General features: G+C 40.9%; 1 protein-coding gene across 1 annotated transcript in view; it reads right to left on the minus strand.

Annotated features, from left to right (window-relative positions):
- Positions 1-12,846, minus strand: part of LCA5L (lebercilin LCA5 like) — a 31,243-nt gene that overhangs the window by 17,728 nt on the left and 669 nt on the right. Inside the window, exons 2-4 of the mRNA XM_025186518.3 lie at positions 11,446-11,798; positions 8,460-8,974; positions 131-268 (exon numbers count right to left, since the gene is read on the minus strand). Coding sequence (XP_025042303.3) covers positions 131-268; positions 8,460-8,974; positions 11,446-11,798 — 1,006 coding nt within the window. The remainder of the gene's footprint in view (positions 1-130; positions 269-8,459; positions 8,975-11,445; positions 11,799-12,846) is intronic.

Here is a 12,846-nt window from a genome sequence, read left to right on the forward strand (position 1 = left end):
GGTGCCTCAGGGCTGCTCATTGTTTTTAATGTTACAGAGTAATATGCCTACCTCATTGAAGACTAGGAACATATAACGTAAGACATATGACATGCTTATAACAAGTAAACCTGTTTTAAATATTGAGTACCTTAATTTTTTGTTGAAGAGACTTAATTTCCATTTGCAAGCTCTTTGTGATTGTCCGAGCTGCTACAGTCTTTCTATTCTCAGCTGCCAACTGACGACTAAAGATGCTACTGTTCAGCTTCAGTTGCTTTTCTAAGCCCTAGAAACATTATATATTTAACCATGTAGGTATAGTCACTATAACTGCTGAAGAATTTCAGTTCACATCAGGCTTAAAAAATAAGCAGACTTAACATAATGAAAACATGAAATAATCTAAATCATATTTTAGTGTAAGTAAAATCTGAAATTAGAAGGTTGTAAGAAAATAAAAAAGCAGTGTCTATCTCAGCTCAATTCCCCAACTTGACACTTGGGCTATGTCTACACTGGCGGGTTCTTGCGCAAGAACGGGCGTAGGCAGACAGGGATTCTTGCGCAAGAGCTACGCTCTTTTCTAACAAGTGTAAGGGTATGTCTACACTACAGCACTAATTCGAACTAACAGTTCGAATTCGTCAATTCGAACTATGCTAATTCGAACTAATGCGTCTAGAACTAAAAACTAGTTCGAATTAGCATTTTGCTAATTCGAGCTAGCATGTCCACATTAAGTGGACCCTGAAGCGGGGTTAAGGATGGCCGGAAGCAGTGCCGGCAGGGCATCAGAGGAGGACATAGAGTGTGGAGGTGCTGTCTCAGGCTAGCCAAGGGCTGTGCTTAAAGGGTCTCGAACCCCACCCCGGACAGACAGTTCTCAGGGGTGCCCCGCTTGCAAAGCAGTCCTGGCTTGGAGTGCCCTGAGTGCCCACACTGGGCACATCACAGCACTCGGCCATCAGCCCGGCTGCACTTGCCGCAGGCTGCCATCTGGGGAGAGGGGGCAATTGGGGGGCTGCAGGAGAGCTTCCACCCCCAGAAGCCCGCAGAGCCAGCCCGGTCCTCCCCATTGGGGGCTCGTGCCCCATTCCTCCCTCACCTCCTTCCACTTACCCTTCCCTAGCCCCTCTTCTTGATGTACAAAATAAAGATAACGTGTCTTCCAAAATGGAATATGTCTTTATTGAACAAAACTGGGGGAGACTGGGAAAAGGAGGTGGGAGAGGGGAAGAGAGAGGCTGGGAGAGGGGAGGGTAACTAAAATGATCAGGGGTTGGGAACAGGTCCCATATGAAGAGAGGCTAAATAGACTCGGACTTTTCAGCTTAGAAAAGAGGAGACGGAGGGGGGACAGGATAGAGGTCTCTAAAAGCAGGAGTTGGGTGGAGAGGGTGCATACAGAAAAGTTCTTCATTAGTTCCCATAAAGAAGGACTAGAGGACACCAAGAGAAAGGAATGGGTAGCAGGCTTCAAACTAGTAACAGAAAGTTCTTCTTCACAAAGCAAAGAGTCAACCTGTGGAACTCCTTGCTGCAGGAGGCTGTGAAGGCTAGAACTGGAACAGAGTTTAAAGGGAAGTGAGATCAAGTCATGGAGGTTGGGTCCATGGAGTGGTATTAGCCAGGGGGTAGGAATGCTGTCCCTGCCCAAGGTTTGTGGAAGGCTGGAGAGGGATGGCACGAGACAAATGGCTTGGTCACTGTCTTCGGTCCATCCCCCCCACGGTCCCTAGGGTTGGCCGCTGTCGGCAGACAGGCTACTGGGCTAGATGGACCTTTGGTCTGACCCAGGACGGCCATTGTAAGCTCAGGGCTCAGGGTCGGGGGTCTCAGTGGACCCCCTTGATTCTCTTGCACACCTGCTCCTGGGTGCCAGGCTGGCAGCTATCCTGCCCAAGCCGGCCACTTTCCTGTGCCTAGTGCGGAGATCGTGGACAAGGTCCACGATGTCCGCACTAGCCCAGGCGGGTGCCTGCCTCTTGCGTTCCCGGGCAAACTCCCGGGAGCCGCCAGCCTGGTCCCGGGAAGAGGGGGAGGGCTGGGGGGCATCGGGTGGGTGGCTCGATCCATGCCAGGTGCAGGGTCTGCTGGCTGGGTGCTGGCAGGCTTGCACCTGGCACGGGCACTGTAGCCAGCCCGTGCCCCTTTAAGAGGTCCGGGGCCGGGAGGGGAGCAGTAGAGTTTCCCTGGTGTTGGCCAGAGTGGCCACCAGGGAAACATGGGGAGGGCTAGCCTCCCACTAGTTTGAATTAAGGGGCTACACACCCCTCAATTCGAACTAGCTAGTTCGAACTAGGCTTAATCCTCGTGGAATGAGGATTACCTAGTTCGAACTAAGCGCTCCGTTAGTTCAAATTAAATTTGAACTAACAGAGCGCTAGTGTAGCGCCTATGAAAGTTAGTTCAAACTAACGTCCGTTAGTTCGAACTAACTTTGTAGTGTAGACATACCCTAAGAGGGCAGTGTGGACGAGCGACAGGGGATTCTTGTGCAAGAAACCCCTATGGCTAAAATGGCCATCAGAGCTTTCTTGTGCAAGAGAGCATCCACACTGCCATGGATGCTCTTGCGCAAAAGCACAAGGAAATGTGGACGTGTTCTTGTGCAAGAGTTCCTGCACAAGAACCCTTGCGCAAGATGTTTTTGCGTAAGAACCTGCCAGTGTAGACATAGCCTCTGAGTGCAGAGATGGGGGGGCCTGTTAGTAGAATAAACTCTGCAAAACCTGTCTGACTCCCAGAGGCAAACTTGTTCGATCTCAGTCCCCGAGATTCAAAAAGACAAAGTCTGATTTCTTGCTGCTTCTACCCAAGTGACTAAAAGAAAATATAAAATAAAGCCTTTTCCTGGGAAGACATCACTTGGGAATCCCCTCCCTAAGGCAAAGCTCTCCCCCTGCCTCCAATCTCTGTTTTGCCTGGAGTTGGGAAAACAAACAGAGGGAAACCCCAATAACAATGGACTCTGCCTGGGTAACTAGGCACATAAACTTAAGGGCACAATCAACAAATACCGGTTAATCAAAACGAAAAGGAAAACTCTTTTATTATCAAAATAAAACTACTGTTGCAAACATAGTAAATGACTAGGTGTTAGATAGCCATGAAGTGACAGACTCAGGGAAAATCCCTGGGCTATAATCCTTAGTTACAAAAGAGAAAACCAATTAGCGAGCTCAGACATGATTTCCAAATCTTCAGACAAGGAAAACAATAAACCCTGATGGACTAGATAACTTTTCCCTACTTACACATTTCAAAGAGTCCGTTTTTGGAGAGAGCCCATCTCCCATTTCCCTCAATACCTGGGAGAAACTGCTCTGATCTCAAACAAAGACGAGAGAAAGAAAAACCCCTCTCTCCTGGTTTGAAATTCCTATCTGCATTTTTATTGGCTGACTGCCCAAACACCCTTCCTAAGTGCATCTCCAGTTGCGTATCCCTTTCCTCATACTTCAGGTAAGTAAGACTTTCCTTAGCAGCTCCTATTTATGACTGTCTCCATTTACATTTCAAAACAAACTTTACCAAATATAATGGAAACATAATTATTCAATATAGTCTTTTTTGGGAATTCATAGGGACCTGATTCTCATTTACATTATGATCCATTTACACCACTCTGGCAGTATAAACAAGAGGATAAAATGTGATTGCAATGCACTGTTATAGGCATCAAAGTTATAAGCTTTGCACCCAATACTGCAAAGTCTCCATGGACAAAACTTTCTACTGACTCTCAATGTGGGCTCTACAAATAAACAGCTCTCAGAATGGCAACTGTTCAGTTATTCGTCTGATAAAGTAGAAATGAATTTCTGTAGGGTAAATGGAAGACTTCATTATTCTGAGATTTTATTAAAAATCAGAGTTGGAGGCTTTCTTCATAAAGACAATTAGAGTTAGAGCATTAAAGGCACTGAATCCTCTTTATTTTCACTAATCACACGTCTTTATTACATGCTATGAATTCAAGCTTTGAATGACCTATGTTCCAGAAAAAAACAACAAATGGTCTGGTAGCACTAACAAAACATATAGATGGTATCATGAGCTTTCGTTGGCACAGCCCACTTCTTCAGGTGACCAGAGTTATAAGTATGGGATGTGAACACTCAAAATAAATAGGAGAGGGGGCGAGGGGAGAAAAAAGGAGGGAGATGAGAGACCCACCCTCTCATTTCCCCCCCCCTATTTATTTTGAGTGTTCACATCTCAAACTCATAACTCTGGTCATTTGAAGAAGTGAGCTGTGCCCACGAAAGTGCAGGATACCAACTACATGTTTTGTTAGTCTATAAAGTGCTACCAGACCATTTGTTGTTTTTCTGCAGCAGACTAACTCGGCTACCCCCTGAAGCTCCTATGTTCCACAGTTAGGTACCTAAATCCCCATGTGTGGCAGCACTGGGGGAAACTTTTGCTTCACTGCTACCTCATCCTGTAGGCACCTAAACTCACTTGGGGCATGTCTACACTAGGAAATTATTTAGAAATAACTAAATTTGACTTAACTCCTGATTTTACAAAATTGAAAGAGCATGTCCCCACTATGGGGAATCCTCGAAATTACTCAGAGGCAGGCTCCGTTATTGTGTAAACGCTACCTCGACTTAAGAGCCCCAAAAAGCACTGGGGAGTAATTAGTTCAAATTACTCTGGGGAGTAGTTATTTCAAAATAGCAGCACCGGAGCATCCACACTAACACTATTTCAAAATAACTATTTCAAAATTAGTGTTATTTCCCAAGGAAAGCAAGAGTACAGATTTCGAAATAAGCAGCCCATTATTTCAAAATAATGGGTTTGGTAGTGTGGGCATTCCGCTTATAAATGTGCCCTAAAGAGGAGTATCAGGGCTGTTCCCCACTCTAGCACTTCAAATGAAGAAGGTGGGGGCCTGCAAGCGACCTTAAAATACCTTACCTTTATAGGCTTCTTCTTAAAAGCTCTGCAAGGTCAGATTCACTGACTTCGGGAGATAGCTGCCACCACCAAGGCTATGTCTACACTGTAGCCTTCTTCCGGAAAAACTTATGCAAATGAAGTACGAAGTAGAATATCGTCACGCTTCATTTGCATAATTAATTAGCAGCAACTTTTGCGCAAGAGGCTTTTGCACAAAAAGGAGCTGTGTAGACACCTCCTTTTTGCGCAAAAACCCCCTCTTGCGCAAGAGCCGTTCTCATTTTTTTCAGGAACGAAGAAATGCTCTTGCGCAAGAGGGGGTTTTTGCACAAAAGAACCCTTTTCTTCTTAAACCCAGGAAGAAAGCACTTGGACTTATTCCAGAGGGATACCCACAAGCTCTTTTACCACAAGAGAGCCTGGGGGAGGGGCGGAAGAAAGCGAGAAAACAAGCTGCAGTCTCTGGTAGCTGACCTCTCAGTCTTAGGCATGCATATACATACACAGACCTCCTATTTCCTTCCAGAACACAAGAATCAAATCATCACCTTAAAAACTGTGATATTATTAAGAAAACAAAAAGATATTCTTGATAAAGCATACTTGGTAGCTAGGTGTTACAGAGCAACTAAGTAAAACAAATTAAAACAAAGAGAACATCTCTGGGTACATCTTAGATAGTGAATGGGGGAGGGAAGGCATGGATTTACAGAGAGGAGCTTAACCAACCAACCAAAACAAAGAAAACAACTCTGATCGCAACTAAATATTCATTCCTCACTCTCTACTCACAATCCGTGCTGATCCATATTTCAAGGCCCAGTTCCCTCCCACGCCCAATATTCCTTGTAGGCACAGTAATTCTGATTACTGCATATTGATCCCTCCAGCGCTTAACTTATGTCACACAAAGAGAAACAGCAGCAGGTATCTATATATAATTCAAATTTCAACCATCTTTCCCATTGGTTTTCCTGGCTTTTAACATCCCTGCTAGCTACCTGAGTTTAACTCTTTAATCACAGGATACTAGCCAGCACTCCTCCCATCGATCACAGGGGGTTATTTTGAAATAATACCCTTGTGTAGGCCAGGGCTTCATGCTTAACTTTCCATTGTAACGTTCCCTAGGCGCATAAGTTTTAGATTCTGGAATAAGGCCACTGCTTCCCCACTCTGGGAGTTCAGATGCCTCCCTCCTGCCTAAGCCCAGAGTAATTAATGAATTGGGAGAAAATAGGCATTGGACTGCCTAAATCGCATATAGGGCTTGATCCAGTAGGTGCCTTCCTTTCCGAAATCAGTTGGAGGAGGAGAGGGTATTGTCCTGTTTATAGCTTTTAGCCCTGGGTTAGAGCACTTACATAAGATGTGGGGAATGCTGGTTCAAATCCCCCCTCTCATGAGAAAGCACTTGTACAGGGGATCTTCTATTTCTCAGGACAGTTCTCTAACCACTGAACTACAAAACATTCTGATTTGGGGGTTCCCTCACTCTCTCTTGCTGAAACTGTTACCTTGTAGATAAAAAAAAAATGCAGTGAACAGAGGAAGGGAACTGTACTAGCCTTAACCACCAGCCTACAAACTCACTCAGGCTATTTTTCGGTCACTGCAGTTATTTTTTGGAAAAAGGTACGCAAATTGCAAATCACAATTTGCATACTTTTTTCCAATTATTTTTATAGAAGAGGCTTTTCTGACATTTGGCCCATCTACATGGGGCCAAATGTGGAAAAAAAAATCTCCTCTTTTGGAAGAATTCGTATTCCTCATAAAATGAGGAATAGAGGGCTTCCGAAAGAGTGCGTCTGATTTTTTGGAAACTGGTACGAAAAAGAGCATGGATTCTACAGAGTTTTAAACTTTGTAGTGTGTGTGTGTGTGTGTGTACACATACGTACGTACATACCCCCCCCCCCAGCCATTTACCCTTTCATTATTTAATTCACAGTGGAACACCTTCAAAGGAGAGATTGAGAGAGTCCCATATCAGAATATCTGTAGCTCAGTAGAAAGAGCACAAAGTTGTTCTAATCACAAATAAAGTTATAAGGTGGGTACAATCACCATCTCCTACTCCTCTGGTGGCAATTGTGTGGTGTGAAGTAGGCACACAGTTCATTCCTTGAAGCAGGACTTAGGCCACCTGACACTAGGTGCGTGGCTCCTGTTTGTTGATCACTAAATAGATTTAGGCACCTTCCAGAAGCCCAGACTTAGGTGCCTGTCTCAGAGAGGTTGGGGCTCAGCACACTGATTATTAGCATCTCTGATTAGCTAGTTTAGATGGCTCCCGAGTAGAATGTTGGCTTTTGCTGATCACATTCTAAGACATCTATCTCTCCCCATTCTTTGTAGAGAACGTAAGCACCAAGTTCAGGTTTTGTGTATCACCACATTTTTTCTGTTATTTGCTAGGTTCCTAAAAGTTGGTCATTGTGATACTTGGTGTTTCAATCTCTAACTCCCTGGGAATACTGTAAAAGCCCAACCCTTGAGGGGTAAAGAAAGACCATGCTCCACAGCTCTCTAGAAGCATCCTATAAAAGCAGTGTTAATAAGCTTCAGAAAGAACAATATACAACACTCTCCACTGGAGACAAATCACTGTAATGCAGAGAGGGAGCAACATCAAAGGTTGGGAGATGATGTTAGCTGTGAGGTAGATTTTAGAGTATTGCCATCCCCAGAAATAAGGGGGAAATAGTATTATGAATTTATGAAGCAATTGTTCTTGTATTCTTCCCAATGGCTACTCTGTCAATTCTCACTTTACTGAATCTCTATACTATATTATTTCTTCATGCTTCTCCCTCCATTCTTTATGTCCTTCTGGAAGAATATTGCATCCTCACAGGGGTGTTGTTCACTCAAATGCTGGCAACAGTTGTTTTTATTAATTTTGATTAAATACCATTATATATCACAACGATGGGGTCACAATATAAATTAAATCTTAACTCTTTCAAAAAACTTTGAAATAAATAATATTATATTTTATACTGCATCTTTCATACAAGAATTTCAAAGTATATATTTGTTTATAAACCCTCACATCACCTTCCTTAAACACTGTCCATTCTTTTAGCAGATGAATAACATAAGGCTCAAATAAGTTCATTCTTTTACCCACAGTCACATATCAAATCAGTGGTACAGCTACATCTAGGACTCCTGACTAATGCTTAATGCACTAGTCAACCACTGCTCTATGCTTGACTACAACTGTACTAAGGAATGATTGGGAGATTTGGAAACAGATCTCCAGTAGTATGTCAGATTTTTAAAGGAAACAGGGCAACAGTTTAACTAATCTTTATTTCTAAGTTTAATTCTCTGATATATTTTTACAAGATTTTATTAAATTTATGGGTAATTCATTCATACTATCACTACACTTTGGAAAGCTTTGGATTAAAACAAATGGATCTGAATTTCTGTATTGTTAGCTTGCACTATAAATATTCATTTATATGCATTGATTAATCCTCTTGCATTATTATTTCACAAAAATGTTTCCCATCATAGTTCTAAAAATACAAGGTTATGTTGCATATTACCTGTATTCTCTTATCATTGGCTTCCATTTTTTCTGTAAGGATTGATAATCTATGAGTAAGTTCCCCTCTCTCTGCAAGATTCTTGTCTTCTGAAAGTTTGTGCAATAGTTGCAAGGCATCTTTAGTCTTTAACAGCTCTGCTTCAACTTCTCTAAGCTTCCTGGATGTATTTCGCTCCTGTTCCTGAGATTTCCTAAGTAGTCCCCTTAGAGATCTTATCTCACTATAATGTTTTGCTATAAGATCAGGCAAGTTATTCTCTGCATTTTCATATTTACCTATTGCTTTCAAGTGCCGATACTGAAGCTGCTTCAGAAGCTGATTTTCTAAGTTTGATGCTTCTAGTTTATGCTGGAGGTCAGACAATTCATTTTTCAGCTCTTTAATTTTGTGAAGTCTTGCAGATAATATGCGTTGAGCCGTAGCATCTTTTTTCTGGAATACCATATTATTCTGAGCACTTACAAATGAAGTATTCTGGAGTTGCATCTTCTTAGATGGCAACTTCTTGCCTCCTGCATTCAGACCAAAACAAACTCATAGCAACTTACATATCATGTAATGGTACAGAAAACAATATCAGTACATATTTTTACTTTTAGCTATCTGAAGCTACTTAAAGCCAGTATGTATGGCAGTGTCAAAAATCTGTATTAAAATTTCACTGTTCAAATATTTTGTGCTGATACATCTATAGCATGGATTTTTCCTGACAGCATTTGGACACAACAAAAGCCAGATCCATATGAGGTCCAAAGGTTCTTTGACTTCCTCATCCTATTGACCACTATCTTCCCCAAGAAACCATCTTCACTTTAGATAGCCTTACTGCTAAAATTACAGCAACAGCTTTCTCTGAGAGAAATGAGGATTTCTCTGAGGCTAGTGAGATGTCCTTACAAAACAGTCTCCTCAATGCCACCTGAAACAAAGTTTGTCTCTCAATAATTCATTGAAGTCAATGTGTGCTTTCAGAGGATTAGATTGTATGGGCCTGATCCAATTTCCTATGGAAAGTCTCCCAATGACTTCAGTGGAGTTGGATAAGGCCCTACTTAGAAAAATTCAATTCATGATGGAGGAGGAAGAAAATCATAATTTACTGTATTTGCAAAAAGTCAGAAAGCAAAATGATGATAATAGTACATACCCTAACAAATCTGCATCTAGGAATTCTACACATAATTGTATCACTTTCAAACCATCTTTTGATTTGAACTAAATCAAACATATCTTACAAGAATTAATATAGGGTACGTCTAGACTACAAGCCTCTTTCGAAAGAAAGCGTCTGGACTGCAACCTCTTCTTTCGAAAAAGTGAGCCACTTTTTTGAAAGAGAGCACTGAGGCAGTCTGGATGCTCTCTTTCGAAAAAGCCGTTTACATTCAAGAACGCCTTTTTTCGAAAGAGCACTTTCGAAAAAAGGCGTTCTTCCTCATTAAATGAGTACCACCGTTGAAAGAAAAGCCGTATTCTTTCAATTTAATTTCAAAAGAACATGGCTGTAGTCTAGACGCAGGTGAAGTTTTTTTGAAAAAAGGCTACTTTAAAAAAAAAAAAAACCTGCAGTCTAGACACAGCCATAGTGTTTATATTACCAGGCATTTTGAATTAGTTATACAGTTTTCCATTCAATATACCATATTTGATAAATATGACATTTTAAGGATAACACTACCATCAATGTCCCTTTCTGAAGTATAACTGAAAATTTAAAGAGTTGGAACTCTAAAGTCTAAATGTTTTTGTTCCTTTTATGCAGCAATTCAATGTCATAGTAGCTCTAAGGCATTTCAGGAAGTACACCACTAGAGAATTAGCTTTAGAATCTGTATAACACCCAAAATCTTTTAGACATTTTAAAAGATAACTATGCATTCAGGGTCCCTGACTTGAACTTGCAATCTAAGGGCAAAATCCTGTTAAGCACCTCTGTTGAACTTAATGAGAGTTCCAGATATGAACTATTTACAAGAGCAGGCACTAAATAGAAAACATAATAGATTTAGAGATTCAAGGCCAGACAGGACCATTGTGATCTTCTAGTCTCACCTTCTGTGTAGCACAGGTCACACAACTTCCCCAAAATAATTCCTAGAGCAGATATTTTAGAAAAAAATATACAATCTTGATTTTAAAATCACCAGCGATGGAGAATCCACCACAATCCTTGGTAAATTGTTCCAGTGGCTAATTACCCTCACTTAAAAAAGACACCTTATTTGGATCATGTTACGGATGAAGGCTGGGGATAGGATTATGCAAGCAAGTGATTACATAGTCAAATTAGCTGGTATTTTATTAATTCCATTTTTGTCTATGCATTAATTCCATGAGTTTTCTGGTTTTATTTGTTTATTTTCTCCAGAATGTCTTGTTAACAGTTCTTTGAGGAAAAGAGTAGGTTGTATAAACCTTTTGGAAGTGGCATCTCAAAAGGAGTTGCTTGAAGGAGAAGAGGGTAAAAGCATGATGTATGAGGTCATGTGAACTGGGAATTCCAGTTGTATGTCCATGTTGCAATAAAAGACCCATGGCTGGTCCATGTCAGCTGACTCAGACTTGCAGGGTTTGGCCATTGGGGTTATAAAATTACAGTTTAGAGTAGACGCTCGGGCTGGAGCCAAGTTTTTGGGACCCCATGAGTGTGATAGACAGGGGTGAGAATTGACACCTGAGTTTTACAATCACTTTGTGTACTTCAATGGTGGGAATTAAGGAAATCCATTTCTAGACATGAAAGTAAAAATGTTAGTGTTTACAAAGAAAGGATATATTTTGTATAATATAACTTGTTCAGTATTATATTGGTTGACAAATGAGAGACTGAAATGGACCTAAAACAAAGTCTTATTTTTATTTAATGTGACATATTAAGACAAAAACTGTGAAGAAGAGGGGATAATATCAATCATCAGATGTATATTATTTGGCTATTGTCAACAATCTCATTTATTAATGGGGAAACAAGAAGACTTTTTACCTTTTGACTGACCGTTTTTCTTATTTTTCCTCTTCTGTAGTTTCTTTTCTTTGGCTCCTGACTGTTCTAAATTATTGCTATTGTCAGCTGATTCAGAAAAGTCCGTGAGAAAATCATCAGAATACTTAATAGGAGAACTTTCACTTTCATATTCTCTACTGCATCTACTATAATTAATTCTGCTATTACTTCTGCTTCTGGTGCTCTTACTGGTCGTAGGAGATTCATTACTGCCTCTGCTTCTTGTGTAGATTTCTGACTTACTATCTTCTGGCAGTATAATACGGAGGAAACAGTCATCTAGGGGCATCATTGTGTTGCTAGTACAGGATATCGTCACTGGGTTCCATGACCTATCAGAAGTCAGAATGTTTTGCAGTTTAAACACATAAATATGAAAAAAAAACCATCGCATTTATTTGCTTGTTCAAAAGTATAATCTTCCCTGAATTCTAATAGAAACACATGCGCAGCATCCAGAATCTGTATACCTGAGCCAGAAAGCTTACTGCCAGTTGCAGTGTAGACATGCTCTGACAGTCAAGCTAGCTCAAGCTTAAAATATGACTTTTTTTCCAGCTAGAGATTTTTGTTTGTGTATGGGAGTTGAGGTAGGGACAACGCTTGTGTTATTCCTCAAGTCTAACTATGCCCACTCAGAACTATACAAAAAAACCCTTGGCTTCTAGAGAAAGAATATGATAATATAATATTTGTTACCGAAGAGCCTAAAATGGAATAGGCCCGTTCTCAGGAGTCTCAGAAAAGGGTAAACATTTACTGTATGGATCAGGGTGTTCATATTATATAGTGAAAATAAAAATAAATAATACAATCTGTCTTACTCAGAAATCATCATCAAACTAAAATATTTCCAGATTTACGAGTACTTGACTTAGGTACATTTAAATATGTTTTTACCATGAAGCTACATTTGCTCATTGTATTTGAAAATATGTCCTCAACCCCCACACCATTTTTTAAGCAAAATGAACCACAAATTTTGAGTTTTTCAGAAAAGAGGGCAATTTTCATATTCATAACAAGGTCGAAAATACCCAAGAGTATTTTTATTTCTGAATATTTTACACACCTCTAGTTATTATTCACAGGAGATCAAAACAGCAACTCAAGAGTGCATTGCTTATTCACTGCACATATCTTATTGGAGCTACTACAGGCTAGCAAGCTAGGTTAAGTTACACCCTCAGCAGTGCCATTTTAAAATTGTAATTCTTTGAAGGACTACTTTCTGTGGGGCGTTCACCCTGCCTCCTCTTATTAACATCATATGAAACCAGTCAGAGGGATTCACCCCTGTGGGGGTCCTCTCTTCCAGGAGAAGGTGAGGTGGGAGGAGTGGCAGGGGCAGTGGCAGTACTTTGCCCCAGTGATTCTATG

The sequence above is a fragment of the Pelodiscus sinensis genome, chromosome 1, assembly GCF_052426305.1.
Source record: "Pelodiscus sinensis isolate ZL-2025 chromosome 1, ASM5242630v1, whole genome shotgun sequence".
Lineage (NCBI taxonomy): Eukaryota > Metazoa > Chordata > Testudines > Trionychidae > Pelodiscus > Pelodiscus sinensis.